The sequence below is a fragment of the Oryctolagus cuniculus genome, chromosome 11 (assembly GCF_051225735.1).
Source record: "Oryctolagus cuniculus isolate XC-2025 breed Fujian yellow rabbit chromosome 11, ASM5122573v1, whole genome shotgun sequence".
Lineage (NCBI taxonomy): Eukaryota > Metazoa > Chordata > Mammalia > Lagomorpha > Leporidae > Oryctolagus > Oryctolagus cuniculus.
Genome location: NC_142877.1, coordinates 65013143 through 65033917, shown reverse-complemented (window position 1 = coordinate 65033917; position 20775 = coordinate 65013143). Strand labels below are relative to the sequence as shown.

At 48.5% G+C, this 20775-nt stretch overlaps 1 protein-coding gene across 3 annotated transcripts in view; it reads left to right on the top strand.

Moving 5' to 3' along the window:
* The window catches only part of PPM1H (protein phosphatase, Mg2+/Mn2+ dependent 1H), a 300918-nt gene that overhangs the window by 227985 nt on the left and 52158 nt on the right, over nt 1-20775 (top strand). For all 3 annotated transcript variants that reach the window (XM_002711306.6, XM_051846392.3, XM_089307436.1), the window contains one exon: nt 16983-17046. In XM_002711306.6, the coding sequence (XP_002711352.2) occupies nt 16983-17046 (64 nt within the window). The remainder of the gene's footprint in view (nt 1-16982; nt 17047-20775) is intronic.

Genomic DNA, 20775 nt, shown 5'->3' with positions numbered 1-20775 from the left:
GGCATTGTGTCATCGTGAGAGCTCTGTGTCCTGACCCGCAGCCCTCGGAGCTGTCTCAGGCCGTAATTTGCTGGCAAGCGTCTATGTTACTGAGCTGAAACAACAATTTCTCCCAGCTGGCTTTATGGCATCACGTCCGTGCGCCCGCGACTGCTGGGGATTTTGCTTTCTCTTGTAGGATCAGTGTTCTCCGTGCCCTGGGTCCAGCCACATGGGGTGACCAGCAAGACTAGGGGCCCAGGAGGACACTGGTGTGGGAGGGAGCTGCAGCTTCCCCCCAAAGCCTGGCTTCTGGCCAGATTCTCCAGCAGCTGTTCCTGGGCTGATGGGATTTGTAGAGAGAGCAAGGGCCAAGGAAGAAAAGGCCATCGTGTGTCTGCGAGATTGCTTCCAGATGGTTCTGGTTATGAGCAGAGTACACCAGAATTCTTCCTTTCAGCCAAACCTTTCTCACATTTACGATGGTCCTCTTTCAGAGACAGGCTGGACTGGTAACTTGAGAGGGTCATGTGGTTGTTAACTTAGTAAGGGGAACGCTGCTCAAGGCAGAGGGCTCTGGGGCAGTGGCTCTGCCAATGTGCTGGGGCCTTTGGCGCATCCTGGGCATAACTGCATCTCTCACTGGGACCAGCCTCTGTGTCCAGCGGTCATGAGCTTTGCTCTACTTCTGGAAAAGATGGGTTTTGCTAGAGAGGTTCCAGAGGCAGTGACCTTTTATTCTTGTGTCTTGTAGCCCTTTCCTTTTTATGATTCTAACATGATGATGTGTCGGGATAATTTCCCTCTTCTCTATTTCCCTTAAAGCTATGAGCAGAATCGGGGTTTTTCCACCAGGAAAGGAATGGAATCAACCATCATTCTCTCCTTACAGCACTGACTGTCCTTATGAAGGCCACAGAAACCTTTTCTGTTCTCTCAAGCACAGTAGCCACTGGCCACGTGTGGCTATGTACGTTTAAATCAGTTGAAGCTAAGTAAAATTTAAAATGTGTGTCCCCATTCACGCTGGCCATCTCTCAGTTGCTCAGTGGCCACTGAATTGGACAGGGGCCGCTGCAGAGCATCATAGAATGTTCTACTGGAGGTCCTGTGGTCCAGCTAATCGGACTGTGTGTTTCTGGCTCGCGGGCAGAGCGGACTATGGTGCAAGTTACTGTCCGACCCTGAGTGTCCCAGCAGCAAGCTGGGGCAGCCAGAGTGGAGGGCACACTGGAGCTTCTGGCCCCGTCGCTGTGGGACTGAGTCAGCTGGGGGCTCCTGTCCTCTTCCCCCGTCTTCAGGGGTATCAGTCATCGTGCTTATGCACAGTTGACCCGTCACTTGCTGGGTAGCGGAGAAGCTGCGTGCTGCTGGCCAGCCTGAAGGCAGACCCACTTCATCTACATAACACACCTTCTCTATGATACACCTTGCCCTCTCCCTCAGCAGCCGAAGCCCAGCCCTGGCCTGTGCCTCCTGGGTGGGTAGCAGCTCTGGGCACTTGTGGGCCTCTTGCTTTTCCATTGACTCCCTGGGGAGCGTATCTGAGCCTGGGAATCTCATTAAAAAGCAGCTTCACTTGCAAGCCTCTCCATTCTGTAGGGAGTGACCTTTGTTCTGGTTCTGCAGCCTGGAGCCTGGCTCAGGGGTGAGCAGCACAGCCCCACAGCCTACGGCTTCTTACCGACAAGCAGAACTTTCTCTGGAAAGAGCAACTCCTCGGAGGCAGCCCCCAGCATGTCCAGTTGAAATGTACCAATACTGGAGCTGTGACTTCTATTGAATTCTTTCTTGTTCTCACCAATGGCCTCTGACAGCACAGGCAGGCCAGCTTGGTGGGGAAGTGGAGATGCAGATGGAGAAATGCCACGGAATGCTTTATGAAGCCAACTCCAGAGCTGCGCCCGCATTTAGTATAAATTGATTTATTGAATCAAGCACAGAAGCCCTGTTGCCGAAACCCCAGGCTTCCTCCTCCCTAGGACCTCCTAATAAAGCAGCCCCAACTGACACTCTTCATTAGCTCTTGCACTGATCCCCAGGCAGTTTTTAAAGGGACAGTGTCCCTCTTTGGGGCCAGAATTTATACATTGGCCACGCCTGTGGGTCTAATTAACCCAGCGTTATGAGTCTTACTTGGAAAGTCTGCATTTTCTAACAGCTTGACTCTTGAGTTTTAAAGAGTAATTGAAAATTTCAAAGTCTGTGCTTTTCTTCCTTTTCGCTTTTAATCACTCTTACCCCAGCCTTGGGAAACTTACCTGCAGATGTCTCTGGCATTTTGGAAGCACAGAAGGGTTTCTGAGTCCCGCGCCAGTGCAAAGGCTGATGTTGCTGGTGTGCCCCAGACCTCCCTGGGAGGCGTTTCAGACTCGCCAGAGAAATATCACATTTTAATTTTATAATTACTTCATAAGAAAGCAGGCCTTTCCCTAGTGAAACCTGGCCTTCATTTCCTCCCGGCAACTTGTATTTTCATAATTTAATGATTATGGGCCGCCTCGGCAGCGGTCTGATTGCTGAGAGCAGTCTGAAAAATCCAACTTTGCGGAGAAGGGAAGCGGTGGGGGTTTTGGTGATTATTTTGGAGAATTTTAACCCCAGACCTCACCGAGATTGCCCAGGGTGGGGATTGGCTGCGGCAGAAACGAGGCACCGGAAAAGCCCTCGTGCCCCAGCTTCCACAGGGGGCTGGAGCTGAAGTCAGAATGGGCCAGGTCCATGAATGGGTCCTTGGGACGTGCATGTTCTGCATCTTTTCAAGACTTGCAGGCCTGGCTGCAGAAGCAGCGGGGAAGAAAGCCGGCCCTGCTGTGTGCAGCACATCTCCTGACAGTGATGAATAGCTCCCTGCTCCCACCCCGCGCGGGAGGCCAGGGGAGGCGATGGGCTCTTTACAAATGCTTGCAAGCTGAGACAGACAGGCTTTGTCCAGCTACAGGGAGGAGGAGAAAAAGAGATGCCCCACCAGCTCGCTCCCTATTGATCATCATCCACTCACCCTGCACACACGCGCGCGCACACACACACACACACTCCTCTCCCTGTCTCTCCTGTCTCGGCTTCAATGATAAGTGGAAGCTTACAGCTCCTAAAGTGTTTGAACTACCCCCATGCTTTTATGTTTTAAAAAGATTTATTTTATTTATTTGAAAGAGTTACAGAGAGAGGTAGAGACAAAGAGAGAGAGAGAGAGAGATATTCCATTCCGTTGGTTGACTATCCAAATGACCACAACAGCCAGAGTTGAGCTGATCCAAAGCCAGGAGCTTCTTTCCAGTCCCACATGGGTGCAGGGGCCCAAGGACTTGGACCATCTACTGCCTTCCCAGGCCATAGTAGTGAGCTGTATCGGAAGAAGAGCAGCTGGGACTTGAACCAGTGCACATCTGGGATGCGGCACTGCAGGCTGGGGCTTACCCCTCAGACCTTTGAACAGTTATAGCACTTGTCCATTCCCGTTCACTTAACCCTGGGAAGAGTGAACCTACCACATGTCTCCTGTGACTGGCGTTTGGGGGCCGATACAGTACACGTGTGGTGGTAACGCAGCTCCAAGTTGCCTGGGAGAAGTTTGGGGATGTCAGATGCTTGTAAAAGTCACTATGAAAAGAACCAGGGTCCGTTTTGGCTGCTGCACCCCTGGGAGCATGCACCTTTATTGTACACTTGCTGGAGTTGAATAGTTAAGAATGGCAACATGAGGCTAGAGTGCCCAGCCTGGATGGATCAGTCCCCACTGGTGTGGCAAGGATAGTTCACATTGCTGCCCTCAGCTTTCATTTCTCCATTTGTCAATAAAGGTACCTGATAATAGGATGTCGTTGAGTGAGTAGATGAAGGGCACCGAACAAAGCCTGGCATGTAGTAAGTGCCTGATGGTTGTCTAATTCTGTAGTCGTTAGATGTTATGGAGTGTGGAAGAGTCAGCAAGGACTAATTGTTTCCCTAGGAGGCTTAGCATCTCGTGGACGTAGAGAAGCTTGATTTTCAAAGTTAGAAAACACAAAGAGAAGAGCAAGGAAGTGTAGAGAAGCAGTGACTGATGTAAGAAACGATGTGACAGGCCCATGGCCTGGCAGCTCTGTCCCATGGCTTGGCAGGATGGCAGGTGTAGCACAAGTCAGATCTAGGGGAAGAGGCACCATTAATACAGCCAGGAAGCCATGCACCAGCCCCTCTGTCCCCAATTGCTGCTTTTTTTTTTTTTTTTTTTTTGGTTTGGAGCTTTCTTGCATGCCATGCCTGCCTTGTTGGACTTAGTGCTGGACGTTTTAATGTGGCTCTGCAGCCCTCCAAAGCCATACCCAAGGAGCTAGGGCACCACGCCTGCCAGGGGCCAAAACACATGGGTGTTTCTCTCCTCTGGGAGAGAGCTAATTGCACAGAGGTATGTTAGTCTCCAAGGCATTGTGTGGTGGCCCAGGATTGGCTTTCTGGAAATTTATTCAACACTATTTCACCTTGAAATCTCTTCTGAAAATCCCAGCAATGGGGAAGGCAGATCTGTTAGAACTTGTGCACAGATGAAACAAGCCAGGCCAAATACAGGGGTTTTTAAGCAGGGCTCGGAGAAAAGGCCTGTGGCTACGGCAGAGAGAGTAGTGGGAGCGGGAGGACTGAGTTGGAGCCCGAGATCTGCTGGACGGTGGCAGTTTCACGGGGGGTGGGGGGGTAGGGGGGTGGGGGGTGGGCTGGAGGAAAGGATATTCTGGACAGAGGGCACAGCTCAGGCAGAAGCCCAGAGGGATGAAATAGGATGTGGGTTTGGGGAATGTGGAAGCCGGAGGTAATATTAAAAATATTTGAGCAGTCAGCATGGAGGGGCAGGCTCAGCTGGGCTGCAGCAGGGTCCCAGGAGCCCCCTGCTGCTCCAGACATTAACCCTTAACTTACTGCCACCTCATGGGGACGTCAGGGGATGGTCCAGCATAGCAGACGGAGGCTGTCCTGTGGGTGTGGGACAATCGCTATCTACCAGTCAATAAGGACGTATTTCAGTGTTTTACCCTCTGTACGCTGTTCTATTGGGAGGTGTCAGCCAGTTACAGTGCTTGTGGGACCCTCAGAGAGTGAGGTATAGGACCGTGGTGGGCGTGAAGCGAGCCATCGAACTAAGCCAGTAGATTGCAGTCAAATCCCAGGCAACTTTGAATGCCATGCTAAGGATGGCAGTAACCGATGTGAGTTTTTTCCCACCCTTAAGAGCTCTGCACCTTTGGAAAACATGTATGTGAATGAAACACAGAGCAGAAATAAAGAGCTGACAGTGGCTTCAGAAAGACACACGGGCTAATCCTCAGGCCATTTATAGGGCCCTATTTTAAGGAAATTCCAGAGAAGTAGCCACGACAACGCTCCTATACATTTTCCAGGTACTTGGCAAGCCTGCCAAGGAAACATGTCTCCCTGTTGGGGAAGCACTCCTAGAGTAAGGATAGTTCACTGTGGCTAGAGCTTGGTAAAGGCTCTTTCCATTTCCCTGCCCACCAGGTTCAAAGTAGGATACCAGGGTTGTGACCACGGGGGCCTAGGAGCATCTGTATCAGATTCGGCTAGAGTGCCACTTTAAAGCACGTGGTGTGGGGCTGACATGGCACAGAGTTAAGCCACCACATGTGATGCCAGCATCCCATATCAGAGCACCAGTTTGAGTCCTGGCTGCTCCACTTTGAATCCAGAATCCTGCAAACGCACCTGTAAAGGCAGTGGGTGATGGCCCAAGTATGTGGGCACCCACCTTCTGTGTGAGAGACCTGGATGGAATTCCTGACTCGTGGCTCAGCCTGTCCTGGCCTTGTCTGTTGTGGCCATTTGGGGAGTGAACCAGCAGATGGAAAATCTCTATCTCTCCTCCCCCAACCCCATCAATGTCTGTCACTCTGCCTTTCAAATAAATAAATCTTTGAAACCCATAGTTCCTGGTCCTACCCTAGGGTTCCACACACAAGAGCTGGGACGCCACCACTCCAGATCCCACCATACTTCAATCTGCCACGGTGGTCCTTTCACCTGCAGACATGGAAACCCAAGACTCCCTCAGAGCAAGGGTAAGGTCTTGTGCCTATCCCTTGCTGAAGAACTGAGCACACATCTTTCTGTAAGAACTGGAAAATGCAACAGTGGCTCCCAAGGCATCCTGAGAGCCAGTGAGTGGTCTGTCAGCCATGCCTCTCCCTGTCATAATGAATCCTCTGGAAACTTTCTGAAGGTTCCTGGAGGGATGGAAGCAACACATTTCACTTTTTGCTTTTTACTTTGTCGCTCTGGCAGAGACAACAATACTGGGCCACATTCTAGGTTCAGATTCCCCTGGGATTGAGTCAACCTTGTCAGTCTTCCAGGCTGTCTGTCGTGCTCAGTAAACTACGGGACAAACATGGGACTGCTTCATTTCAGTCATTCTCTCGGTGGGCCAGCTGTGGTGTTGGGCATTGGAGATACAAAGAAGAGTAGAACAGGGGCCAGGCACTGTGGCTCAGCAGGGTAAAGCCACTGCTTGTGGTGCCAGCCTCTCATATTGGAATGTCAGATGGACTCCTGGCTGTTCTGCTTTCAATCCAGCTTCCTGCTAATATGCATGGGAAAGCAGTGGAATGTGGCCAAGTACTCAGGGCCTTACCCTGGTGTTAGAGACCAGGATGGAGTTCCTGGGCCCTGGCTTTGGCCTGGCCCAGGACTGGCTGTTGCTGCTATATGGGGAGTGAACCAGCAGACAGAAGAAATCTTTTTTTCTCTCTCTCTTTTTCTCCCACCCCTGCTCTCTGTCAATCTGCCTTCCAAATAAATAAGAAAACCTTTAAAGAGTAGAATAGTCCCTGCCCTCATGGTGCTTATAGTCTCAGGCCCATGAATGGATGATTACAGTCCCAAACAGGACTGATAAGGGATCTTCACCCACAGTGAAGGTTTATCATTCAGAGTCAGTGTTAAAAACGGGTCCAGCTCCACTCTGCCTGCTGAACCAGGGTCTCTGAGGTCCTGAAATCTGCCCTTAAAAAAAAAAAAAAAAGCCCAAGCGATTCCTGTGTATCCATCAACATTGACCTTGGGCAGCCTTTGACACTCTTGCCATGGATACGAACAAAAGTATACAGAAGTGATTAATTAAAGAGCGCTGGGCAGCCTGGGCTCTGTGATAGGTCTGTGATTCTGGGGGAGGTATTGGAGGCCTTTGTCCCAGTTGTCTACGTGCTGTACCTTGGGAACTTCTTTGTCCATTTGCAGTGAGCTGAGGACTGTGTGGACTGGACTAGTAGTAGGTGATGTGTGATGAGGGCTGATAAAGCCTCCAGTGCCAACAGTGTGGCAGGGCCAAGAAAAGCCTCTGTCTTTTTTTCTTTATTTATTCTGTGCTCATGGTCTGGATAGTCCAGGCACCAGGCATGGCATAAACATGTGGGGCAGGTCAGGAGATGGTGCATCCCAGGGCACTTAACCCACAGGCCTCTCTTTCCTGTTCATGGTTGGTAAATGACTCCCCAACCCCAGCTTGCCTAATCCTCTGGGTTGCCAGAGTCATCCTGTGGGGAACATGGCACCTGAGGTTGAAGATTTTGAGTCTCTCCATTTATTGCACATGAACCATTTGAAAGCCAAGCCTCAGTTCTGCAGTGGCCTTGTACCTCTACCACATTGCTAAGAGAAGAGCAGGTCTAAGAATGAGGTGTAGCTAAACTCCTGTGTGACTTGCCACTGTAAACACTAGAAAGGGGAAGTAGACTTTCTTTTTTAAAGATTTTATGTATTTGAGAGGCAAAGAGGGAGAGAGAGGTCTTCCCTCTGTGTGTTCATGCCCCAGATGGCCGCAATGGCAGGAGCTGTGCTGATCCAAAACCAGGAGCCAGGAGCTTCTTCCGGGTCTCCCACGCAAGTGCAGGGGCCCAAGCACTGGGGCCATCTTCTACTGCTTTCCCAAGCCATAGCAGAGAGCTGGATCAGAAGTGGAGCAGCTAGGACTTGAACTGGGGCCCATATGGGATGCCGGCGCTTCAGGCAGCCGCTTTACTTACTACGTCACAACACTGGCCCTGGGAAGTGCACTTTTCAAAACATTTTACAGTTTCATCTGAAGAAGGGGATTGGTAATTACACCTCCTTTTGCTAATCATGCCATTTTATGGTAATTATATAGATGCTTAGCTGGACGAGATGGACAGAAAAAAGAACATAGTACTCAAGGCAGACAAGAAGTGAGTTTGACTTCTGTTGTTGCCTTGTAGGACCTCTCTCTCTGCTCAATTTTCTTTGTATAATGCAGATTATACCTGCATCTACCTTACAAGGTTGTTGTAAATATATAAGCTTAGAAATAAATAGTGTTTAGAATAGTGCCTAGTTAAAAAAAAAATAGTGCCTAGCACAGAGCAAGTGTGCCATAAATGTTGGGGATGTTAGAATTTGGTCAATGTTGGGGTGAGGTGATAACACAAAGTTAACAATGACTACCTTTGCCCTCCGTCTTCTGAGACTGTTGGGCCACCTAGATGCAGGAGCCAGAGTGCTGTTTTCCTTTTGTTTCCTTATAAAGATTGCTAGCTGTCACCCAGACTTGTGCCTCTTCTCCCAGGGCCTCAAGTACTACAGGCCTTGGCAGAAGACTGTGGGATCCACAAGACAAGCATCTGTTTCACCTAAAGATGGAAGGGGGGGCTTTTTTGTGTATGAAGATAAGTCTTGATTATGTAAAATTCCTGTGGTTTCTGAGAAGACAGGAGACTTGAAAAAGCTGATTCCGGCTGAGATTCTTGAGCTCTGCCCTGTGTGAACTTGAAGGGCACTTAGATGTTGAGCGTTGCACCATGGTACCGTGAGGTAGAGCCATACTCTGCGGCTTCCCCAGGGGATACTGCTGGACTCAGTTCTCCATGGCCAAGCATCCAAACGGCCAACAAGAACAGCTGTGAAGGTAGGCACAGGAGCCAGCCTGCACAGGAGAAGCCCTCTTTTTATCCAGCAAACTCTTAGCTCTTTTCTGTGACTGTGGGGTCAGTTGTGGTCATCTCCTGATTTGTATCTATTGATTTGATCCACTATAAAGGCCACTGTCAATGAAATACATGTTTGTTTCAAAATAAATGGTCCCTGTGAAAGCTGAAATCACTGCATATTTGTGTGCTCATAAAGCAAGGGTCTCAAATGCATACCCATGGGGAGATCTAAATATTATTGATTAGAATATGTAGCTCTCCTAGCCAAGTGCTAATGCACTCCAAGTAGATACTGAATCTGGACTTTGCTTGAGAGTCATTCAGAATGCTTTATTCTGAAATATTGCTGGTTCTCTTGGGCATTCACACATGATTGCATTCTTCAAAAGATTGATTCCTAGCATTATTTCCTATGCAGATCCTTTTCCAATGCAGAACTTGGGCCTGTTGGTCAAGAGATGGCCTTCCCTTTATTTAACTCCATATGCTCTTCCACTGTGCCCGTTCCAGGCACTAGTAGCGCTCAGCAAATATTCACGAGCAAATCCAGTGGAACCGCTTGCTTTTATGTAGTCAAAGCCTAAGTTCCTAATTCAGAAACTACTAAGATCAGGTTCTGTTTCTCTACCCAGAATTTCAAGTGTGGGTAACAGTCCGTTGGTGGGTTGTGAAATCAATTCGGTTTCTGGGGATAAGCATTTTTTAAAATATACTGAACATCTTGGGACAGAAAGAAAATATCAAGGTGTGTATCACATGGGAGGAGTAACGTTGATTTCTCAAAGACGTGTTTATGTGAACACTGGGTTAACAGGATTGACATACTTCTTACCACTGGCCCCAAAGTGTGAAAGCTCGGGTCTAACCCAGTGGGTTCACGCGGAGCACATGGACCTGTAAGGTGAACGCAAGCTCGATGGCCTCCTGCTGTCACCTGTCAGCCTGCTGGGAGGAAGAGGAGCTGTTAAACCCAAAGAGGGGAGTGCACTTGGCTCCCGGAGCTCCAGCAGCATCTGGCTCAAGCATGCTGTTGGGGGCAGAGCAGGGGTAGGCATTTTCCCGGCTGTGGTCAGCCCTTCCAGTCGAGGACTTTCCTGGAGGGAAACTGCAATGTTAGGGACCCCAGATGGACAGTTTTTCTGGAGAGAAAGCCAGCCAGCTCCCCCGAGGTGGGAAGGTTGCTGGTCTCATCACAGGTAGGCGGGATGCATGGGCAGGGCTACTGCCAGCCCCACACAGTAATCGCACTCTGAGGATGCAAGCACCCTGCTAGTGCCTGCAAGCAGCCTGATTCCTCTGTATTAGCAGAGGCGCATCAAGTCCTTCATAGCTGAGGGCCCGCGGGCCTCAGCTACTTTAACGGACCCTCCAAGGACCAAGGGAACAAAACAAGGTCACATTTGTTTGAAGAACTTTGATCCCACAGGAGACCTTCCCAGGAGCCAGATAATTAGGATACCTATTGAAAATAGCTCCTAGCACGTAAATCCAGGAATCTAATGAGTCAAAACACCACCCCGCAAAACTGAGATCTACAGATAACTCATGCCTGTGGCAGAGAAGTGGGGCCTGGCTCACCGTGTTAGAAAGGATACCTCTAAGTTCCCCAAGTACCTGCGGCCGGGGGGTTCCACGGGCTCCCCAGACCCGCCCTCGGGACTCCTCCTCACGCCACAGCTCTGGCTGGAGCCTCACCTTGTGAAGCGTCTCATTTACTGTCCCGGACAGCTTAGCTCTGTCTTTCCAGCAGGTTGAGCTGTGATCTAAAGGCACGTATAAGAAATTTCTGGGTTTCTTAACAGTGACTCTTTGAAACCAGGAAAAACGGACACTTAACAGTTAATATTTAGAGGCGGGCATTTGGGGTAGTGATGAAGACACCACTTACTGTCTGGTTTGAGTCCTAGCACTGCTCCCAGTTCTAGCTTCCTGCTAACGTGTACCCTGGGAGGCCGCAGATGATGGTTCGAGTAGTTGGTTGGGTCCTTGTCACTTAGGTGGAAGACCCGATGGAGTTCTGGGGAGTGGACTGGCATTTCTTCTCTCAGTCTCTCTCCCTCCCTCCCTCTCTCTGTCTTTGCCTCTCAAATAAACCGAAAAATTTTTTTAAAGATGACATTTAAAAATGAATAGTAGCCCCTAGTCGGACACCACTTGATCTTGTGTTAGCTTAAAGGAAGCCCTCTCCCCGCTCCTCTCTGTGTGAAGGCAGAGCTGGCTGCCTGAGGTAGGGCCACCTCCGGGAGCAGGCAGCGGCCTCCATTTCCTGAGCTCTGTGGTTGGGCTCTGGGCTGGGCTCCCTTGGAAACAGATGCTGGCAGAGAAAGGGGAGCATGAGGTGGTGGCCAACCGGGCCTTGCTTTTTCCAGGAAGGTCTGAGGGTGGCGGGGGGAGGGGCCAGAGAGCCTCTGCAGATTGCAGAATTGCTTAATTGGGGTCATTGCCAAACTCTTAAAAGCCATGAGTTGCCTTTGTGCCCCAGGCATGTGTATGTGTGTATGTTCCTGGCCAGCCAGGCCTGGGGAATGAGGGGTGTGGGTCTCCTCTGGGGCCCCTGGGATTCAAGATTTTTGTTACGGGAAGGCAGGTGTGGGGACCCAAGGCCAAGGTGCCTCTGCCCATCATGCTCCATCCGGACCAGCTTGGCTGCTGTGACGTGTGCTTCTGCTGGGAGGAATCTAGCCTGCCCACGGGAGGCTCCTGCCTCCCTCCAGGAGGGCAGTGAGCTACCAGCTACAGAACTGAAACTCTCCTTATAGGACTGTTTCAGTCAAGCCCCACCATACGCCCTGTAGATGATTACTGGCTCTGAGCATCCCCCTGCGTGTCTCATGTCTCAGTCTTCTCTGTGGAGCAGGATAACGCATGTTTCTGGAGAAAGTTGTGCAGGTGCACTCCTGGATCTCATTAGCAATGGTAGCAGAAGGCAGCGTTCGGGTATTTCTGGTTGCTCAGCACAGACGTTGGCCCATGGAGATGTGCAGTCTGACACCCATGGTGGCCACTTCCTGAGCTCCACTCTGCCTGGAGGGAACTAATGAGGGTGTTGAGGCCAGCAGCGTCAGCAGCAGTGGGCAGTTAAGTAGCCCGTCCTTCCCAGCTTCCTTGCACTTAACTGCGCAGCCACCCCAGGACATTTTCATGTCACAAAGCGAATTTAGGGAGGCTTGAGGGACTTGCCACAGTTCACATCACCGCTGCACGTGAGGATTGAGATGCGGCTTCAGAAGCTCCCAGCTCCAAGCCTGGTGTGCCTTAATATCCCGTGCACAGTGGCCTCTGCCAGGAGGGGGAAGCGAATCCAGGAAGAAAGGTCCCTCGGGGAGGAGAGGCTTCCAAGGCGAGTGGAGAAGTTATTGGAAGAATGTGACTCACTGGTGTGTGTCACTGGAGCCACCCAAGGGGGTTGGAGAGATCCTGCAGTCCCCAAAAGGAGAGGGTCTCATTGCCCACCCCCCCCCAGAAGGGTTCATGTTCATTTTCAGTGACTTTGATCTCCTGCTAAGGAAATCAAGGCCCAGGGAAATGAGTGGTATTTCTGGCCGTCTTTCTAGTTAAAGGTCACGACTTAGGAGAGAGAAGAGATCGTGGGAAGTGGTCTCTGTGGAGGACACCAAAGGGAGAACTCTGGGTTCCTGGCCTGTGAATGAAGAAGCCAGAATATGGGCTCTGGCTGGAAATGGAGGAATCCAGCAAAGACTAACAAGAGCTTTCTTAGGCAGGAAATTTGCCTTTAATCCAAGTTAATGTGGAGGAAAAGTATCTTGGTGATAGCATATGCAGTGCAGAACAACTGTGATGAAAAGAAAATTTCATTGTGAGGGGTGCATGGGGTGATCTGGAGAAAATTATAGATAAGAGGAGCATAAGTTGTGTTTGTATAGCTTTATTGAAATATAGGCAGTAAAAAGGAACCTGAAACTTCATTGTAAAGAGGTATATAGGGATGAGCATTTGGCTTGGTGATTCAGATGCTGGTTGGGATGCCTGCATCCCATATTAGTACCTGGATTCTAGTCCCAACTCCACTCCTGATTCCAGCTTCCTGCTGTGGAGACCCTGGGAGGCAGCAGGAGATGCCTCGGATAGATGGATCCCTGCTAATCACATGGGAGACCCAGGTTAGATTCCCAGCTCCTGGCTTCAGTCTGGCCCAGCCTCTGCTTTTACGGGCATTTGAGTGAATCCGTGAATTTGAGGAATGGGCCAGCATTTGAGGAGTGAAACTGTCTTCATTAATGTTCAGGAAAAGGAGGCTGAATATAAACAAGTAAATACAGTTTTATGCAAGATAGTCTCAGATTACGCTACATAAGTGCTGTTAAGAGCCATGGGAGGATAAGTGGGAACAGGAGAGTACAATACTTCCCTTTTTAGAAATGTCTTTTTTTGTTAAAGATTTATTTATTTACTTGAGAGGCAGAGTTATAGAAAGAGAGAGGTCTTCCATTTGCTGGTTCACTCCCCAAATGGCTGCAATGGCCAGAGCTGGGCCAATCTGAAGCCAGGAGCTTCTTACCACAAGTGGATGCACCATCATCCCAAATGGGCACCGGTTCGAGTCCTGGCTGCTCCACTTCCAATCCAGCTCCCTGCTGATGGCCTGGGAAAGCAATAAAAGATAGCCCACATGTTTGGGCCCTTGCGGCTATATGGGAGATCCGTAAGAAGACATTCTAAAAATAAAAGTATTGTACCCCGCTGTGGCTGAACTATCCCATACTGTTTGATGAATGGTCAGGAGCCAGGGGAGGATGTGGGGGTAGAATGGCCCATGCAGGGGGACAGAAGGGCCCTGTGGCATGTGAAAGAAACAATGGGAAAAGCAGAGCTATGAGAGCATACCAGAGGTATCAAAGATCATGGAGGCACATAGTTAGATTATATTTTAAGATGGTGAGAAGCCAGTGGAGAATTTTAAGCTGAAGAGTGATGACTATAGATTTGAAGAGAGAGAGAAATACTTGTGGGAGATTAGCTAGCAGGTTTGCCAGTCTGAAAATATGAGCAAAGCTTCTTCTGATGAAATTTACAAAAGTGACCAAGAGGCAAGACGTATTCATGGCAGAGAAGTCCTGTAGTTGCTACCGAGCGGAAGGATGAAAGGACATCAGGTGGCTTCCCAGGGATCTCACGAGTTCAGATGTTCAGAGTGTGTGAGACTGTGGGAGCAGCGCACAGCCAGCCAGGTCAGAGGCAAGCAAGGAATGTGCCGCTGAGCATTCGCAGGGACTCGGGAAACAAAGAAACAGGGGGCTGTTAGTGGTTGTAATGTCAGTATGTATAGAGCAAGCAAATACATGGGCACAGAGTAAAGCCTCTGCATCGGGAAGGTAGTCTTCACTGAGTTGCTCACTTAATCAGATACTTTTAATGGGCACCCATTGTATGCCAGACCCTGTGTCCATGTCACCCCCTCCACACCCTCGTCTCTGTCTGAGCCTGTCCCTCTGCACACTGCCTTGTCCACGTAAGGTCCCAAGGTCCTGCTCATGTCCTTGTACAGCTTGTCTCAGGCCATTTCCCTCCCTGTAGTCTGGCTTCCTAAGGGTCAGTCTGGTGAGAGCCTTGTTGTATCACTCACTGAGAAAGTTAGCTCATGGATGGCGCTTGAACTCCAACAGTGGATCTCAGTTTTGCCTGCACATGAGCAATGACCTGGGAAGCTTTAAAAAATCCTGATGGCTGAGTCCCATCCCTGGGGACTGTGACTTAGTTGCTCTGAGATGTGGCTTGGGTATCAGGATATGCAGGTGATTGAATATGATGCCAGGGCTAAGAACCGCTCATTTACAAACTCATTCAAAACTCGAGCTGGGGTGGATTCTAATAATAGCTTTATTTGTTCCTCAAGAGACTTGTAGACCAGTGTTCAAAATAGTTCATGTGAATATATAAAACTTCAAAGTGACTATTTCTATTTTGTGTTAATTTTGTAGGTAGAGAGGAAGGAAATAGTATCATTCCTTCTTTGAAAATCAATTCCTAGAATATCTCGGGGCTCATTTGCAGCAGTGGCAAAAATAACTAGCATTGGTGAGCTCTTAACGTGTGCTAGCCACTATGCTGAGTATGAGAATGCTTCAAGAAGTTCGTGGAAAATGGAATCGAAAGATGTGTTTACTGTGGTAAGCATTTGGCGCCACAGTTACCATGCTGCTTGGGACACACACATCTCATTGAAATGCAGGTTCAACACTTGGCTCCTCCTCTTCAATCCAGCTTCCTGTTAATGCACACCCTAGGAGATGTGCAGATGATGGTTCAAGTACTTGGGTTCCTGCCATCCTCATGGGAAACCCAGGTTCCTGGTTTCCACCTGGCTGAGCCATGACTATTGCAGGCATTTGGAGAATGACCCAGTGGAGAGAAGACTTCTCTGTGTCTGTCTCTCTCCTTTTCAAAGAGAATGAAAATAAATTTTTAAAAATATTTTAAATAAGTTATTTTGGTGCAAAAATTTTGAAATACCTGCATAGTTTTTACATTATACACATTTTTTATGACTTTTTTGAGAAATGCTCAAACTTTAAGCTCTTCACATTTTAATCCTCACAACAACCCCACAAGTGAGCACCAGGGGATCTTATGGTCCAGAGAGCACATCCGTGTGCCCCAAGCCACACAGAAAGCAGGGCCACACTGGAGAGCAGGTGCATCTGGAGCCAGAACTTCACTAACAGCTTTCTAGGAGATGAGGCTGTACCTGCTTAAATGCTGGGATTCTTTTGTTTACCAAGAGCATTCCACATTCACTCCCAAGCTGCCTAGGTATATTCAGGACCTGAAGACCATTTGATAAGTTATTTTTTTTTTCTCATGTGCTCAGGATACATTCCTTTAGAAAAACACCTACTCTTGTTCCTAACCCAGCAGAACCTACCCCATCTTATCTTCCTGATAACTTTCTTGAGGCAGTGGAAATGCAGTACTTACCCCATTTTGCAGAGAGGGGAACTAGATGCCGTGAATCAATTAACTACTAGATTTTAGAAGTAACTGCCACTGATTGGGCTCTGACTGAGTGCAGCTCTGTCCAGTTTGTGTGCTGTGTATGATCCTCAGTTTATAGATGGGAAAACTGAGAAGGAAAATGGTGAAGCCAGTTGCCCAGAGTGATACAGTGGGTGCAGTGTTTGTTTGCTTATTTGTTTTTGTTTTTCCAACTTGCTGGTGAGCAAAACTGCAAGCCACAGGCTTCATTTGCTTTCCCCCCTTAACCTTGTCTCGAATAAACCATTGAAGCCTAAACTGGATTTTCCTTGTGTATATCAAGTGACCGCTTAAGAGCTATTGTGAAACAAAGACTTCTCTTCTACCTTGAATATCATGGTGAGGTCAGATAGCCACTAAATATTCTTTCTCCATGAGCGGTTGTTTAACCTAGCAGTTAAGACACTCAGACTGTACATCAGAGTACCTGGTGTTCGATTCCTGGCTCTAGCTCCTGACTCTAGCTTCCTGCTAATACAAACCCTGGGAGGCAGTGCCGATGGCTTTAATGCTTGGGTCCTTGCCACCACGTCGGGGTGAGTTCCAGGCTCCTGGCTTCATCCTGGCATTGTCCTAGCACTTGAAGGCATTTAGGGAGTAAATCAGTAGATGAAAGTGCTCCGTCTCTCTCAAATAAGTAAGTAAATAAAGTTTTTAGAAATATATTCGCCCTTCAGACATCCCAGTATGAGGCTGTTTTGGTGTAAACAGCCCTTGGAGGTGAGAACTGGCTCTCAGAACAAGTTCACACTCTATCTACCTCTGAGGCCTGCTGTCTCACACGGTTTCAGACTGTTGATGAGAAACCAGCCGCTGTTGCTGGGTCACTTGGCACAGACACCATGGGCTAACCCCTTCTGCTCCTTACTGAGGAATATGCCAGTGGATTTTCTCTTTCTTCCAGCATTTAAAGACTTGGTGTTTGCTGGCTGGCTGAAATATACATACACACACAGTTCTGTAGGGAGAATAACTCTATACAAAGAGTAAGAGGCAGTGTGGCGAGTGCATGGGTACCAGTGGCAGCGGGTCGCTAATTGAGTGCAAACCTTTTCTAAAATGTTGTTTATCCTCCTACAGGGCATACAAAACCATTGAGGATGATGACTTGAAATTTCCCCTTATCTATGGAGAAGGCAAGAAGGTAGGTGCTCTGTCTCACTGCCTGCCACTCTATGTCATCTTGGTAGCTCATGGTTTTATAGCCTTGACAGCTTGGAAAAATAGCACAACCATACTTCTTCCTTCAGGCCTCCTGTCTGGGGGAGGAGGTGGTGGAAGGGGTGCTGAAGGAGGGGTGGGACTAAGGTGGCAGGTTGTCAGTAGACACAAGGGGCTAAAAGCACTATCCCCCTTCCCATTCTGTCTGAATCCTGTCGCAGTGTTTGAACATGGCCACTTCCATCTACCCCATTTCATCTGGTGTCTGCTGACAAGCCAGGAAGTAGGTCAGGCTGGCTGTGGTAGATGCACGAGGTAACTGGGACTGTGAGGGTAACACAGCTCAGGCAGAGCCACAGGGCCAGCTAGGGGTGGCTTCAGATGGGTGTCACGGTTGTCTACATCTTTCTACTCCTCTCATGCTGCACCAGGCAAGTTCACACTTTGCAAGTCTGCTTTTCCATTGGCCCCTTCCACCCTCCAAGGAAGGGTCTCCAAACTCCATTGTAACTGAGCCATAGGAACACAACAGCCAGAGCCCAGGCTAAGACCATCGTCAGCTCCTAGGGCCCCCGCCAGGAGCCAACACTGAACAGCACGTTGTCGAACCCAAGGAAGGCTGTCAGCCTTGGAGACCTGGAAGGGGTTGAAATCCTGGAGTAGAGATGGGAAGCTTTGAACCCATGTGCCAGTAAGAACAGGCACCTTCTGAATCACGGCATTCCTCCTCTGACACTAACACATTTCAGCTTGGTGCTCAGAGTTCCAATTAGAAGTGAAAAATGCGCTGACAGGAGTCTTCAACTGAAATCCTTTTCAGCATTCAGTAGTTTCACAAGCAAACCGAAAGATGCTTTTGTGGATAGAACCTGTGTGTGTGTGTGTGTGTGTGTGTGTGTGTGTGTGTGTGTAAAAGCCGTCTTTGTATCCCTAGTATCTCTAGTCTGGGACCTGCCCCATGGCAAACATGGGTCTAATACCAAATGCCTTAGTATTCAATAAGCTGGTCAGCTATGTCAGTATGCTCCTTAGGGCAACAGGAAAACAGACTGATGTACTCTTACAAGTTTATCAACAGTAAGGTTTAAAGGGACAGGGGTTTTCCCAGTTAAATGAAAAGTTCAAAACATCATTTCAGGTAATTAATACTTGACAGTCCTCTGATGAGTTCTGTCGTTGTACCTGTTGGCCTGTTCAGAAGCCACTGTGTCTCCACTTAGCTTGTTACTGATTGGTGGGCTTGCCCAGTACCAAGCTGCACACTATGCCTGTGTAAAGACTCCATGATTCCTTGGTGTTCTGTCTACACCCTTTGCAGGGGGTTTCTCTTTCCTCTCTGTGGATACCTCTGGAGAAGTTTCAGAATGCTTGGAGGCCAGGATTTTCCTGATATTTCCAAAAATTCTGTGAATGATTTGTGTGAGTGACACCTGTAGACTTTGTAACCAGCTCAGTCACTAGCAGAAATACCAAATCTCTTTGGACTGCAACACAGGTGTGTGTTTTTTTCATCCAGAGATGCTGCACCACGAAGAGAGAGCAGATGGGTCGCCAGAGACGCAGAAGGTTCACCTTTCCAATGGGACACTTGTTAGCTAGAAGGGAGTCCTCCCTGCAGGTCGGGGACCTTCCAAAGCCTGCCTTGGATTTTATACCTTTAACTCCTGCCCTTAAAAACTGTTTCTGCCTCAACGTGAACGCTACCTACCTTCTGATCTGAGACCAGCCTCACAGCTTCACAGCTCATCAGGGAGACTGGGAGGAAAATGTAGATAATGTGTTAAATTATCATGTGATTTCTTAGCTTTTATCTGCTTTATCCTCACCCCTGTGGGCAGTTACTCCTATTAACCCACGTACTAGGGTGAAGATTCAAACTCGGCTCTTTGAACCATGATACTGCACAGGGTATTTGGGCCATACTGCACCCATGAGGACTTCCTCTCCCTCCCCCTCACTCCCTCTCCTCCCCCCTCCCGCCTGTCTCAATATCATCCATCTTTCCGCACTCAGTACCACATCTCCTAGGGAACCTTCTCAGTAGAATTTTAAGTCCTCTAAGCTCCCATAGCCCATTGTTTGTGTGTCTCTCAGCATTTAGTTGTCTTTTATGTTATTAGTCAGCCATGTACCTCCTGTCTCTCTTGCCAAGTTCTTTTAGAGTAGAGATGAAGCCTTTGACATTTGGGGCCCCCATCACCTGGTGTCTGCACATGGTAGGCGCTCAGTAGATGTTTGGGTTAATTAAGTAAGTGGAGTCTCAGGACATGGTTGGGCTCACTGTGTGGACATTAGTACAACAGTGTTGATTTCCTTAAGACATTCAGAAAGCAATAGAGAAAGCCTGAAGCCTAAGCCCAGAGGTCTCTGTCTAGCTACAACACTTGGTGACATTTTGTTCCTTTCTACACAGAGGAAGTTTGTGGGATGTTAGTAGAACCCCTTGCAGGGTTGTTCATGAGTTCTCTCTAACCTTGAAGAATAATAGGTGAGGTGCAGGCACTGTGACACAGCAGGCTAAGCCACCACTTGCAATGCCCACATACCATTATTGGGGTACCAGTTTGAGTCCTGAATGATCCACTTCCAATCTAGTTTCCTGCTAATGTGCCTGAGAAACCAGTGGATGATAGCTCAAGTACTTGGGTCTCTGCCACCCAGGTGGGAAACCCAAATGGAGATCTTGGTTTCTGACTTCATCCTGACTCCTCCCTCCATCCCTCCCTCTGTGTGTGTGTGTGTGTGTGTGTGTATGTGTGTATATATGTATGTATGTTTGTGTCTGTGTGTGATTCTGCCTTTCAAATAAATAAGTACATCTTTTTTAAAAAGATTAGGTGAGCTTTGGGAAGGGGAGCGGATCCTGACTGTTTGCATCTTTTGTTACTGCCTGCCTCAAGGCTAGGGACACAGCTGGTGTTCAGCAAATACTTGCAACCGGTGTGTGACAGAAGGATGGGTGAGATGGATGGAGGGAGGGATCCATCCTGTTGGATTTGGTATGAGCTGATCTTTGTAACTTTATACATCATGCGCATATTGAAATTAGTTTATTGGGCACTCTGCCCCAGTCTCTACAGAAGAAAGCTGAAAAGAGACAACAGCAACCCATTAAGCTTAAGATAATTCATAGAAACTTAACTGAAAAGTGATCGCTGTTAAATATAAGAGTGGGAATAAGAGAGGGAAGAGATGTGCAATTCGGGACATGCTCAAGCTGACTTACCTCAAATGGTAGAGTTAGAAACATACCAGGGGATTCCAATTCAATCCCATCAAGGTGGCATGTACCAATGCCATCTCACTAGTCCCAGTGATCAATTTCTGTTCACAATTGATCATAATGGTAGGACTAAGAACCAAAGGGATCACATAAACAAGACTAGTGTCTGCAAATACTAGCTGATAGAATCAAAAAGGGAGAGAATGATCCAACACGGGAAGTGAGATACACAGCAGACCCATAGAATGGCAGATGTCCTAAACAGCACTCTAGCCTCAGAATCAGCCCTTAAGGCATGCGGATCCGGCTGAAATGCCCATGAGAGTATTTCAGGCATGGAAAGCCAAGACACTCTGGGGAAAAAAAAAAAAAAAAAAAAAAAAAAAAACAAAAAAAAACACCTTAATGAAAGATCTCCGTGAGTGAGATCTGAGATCCCAGTAGAAAGAATGGGTCATCAAAGAAGGAGGTACCTTTCTCTGAAGAGAG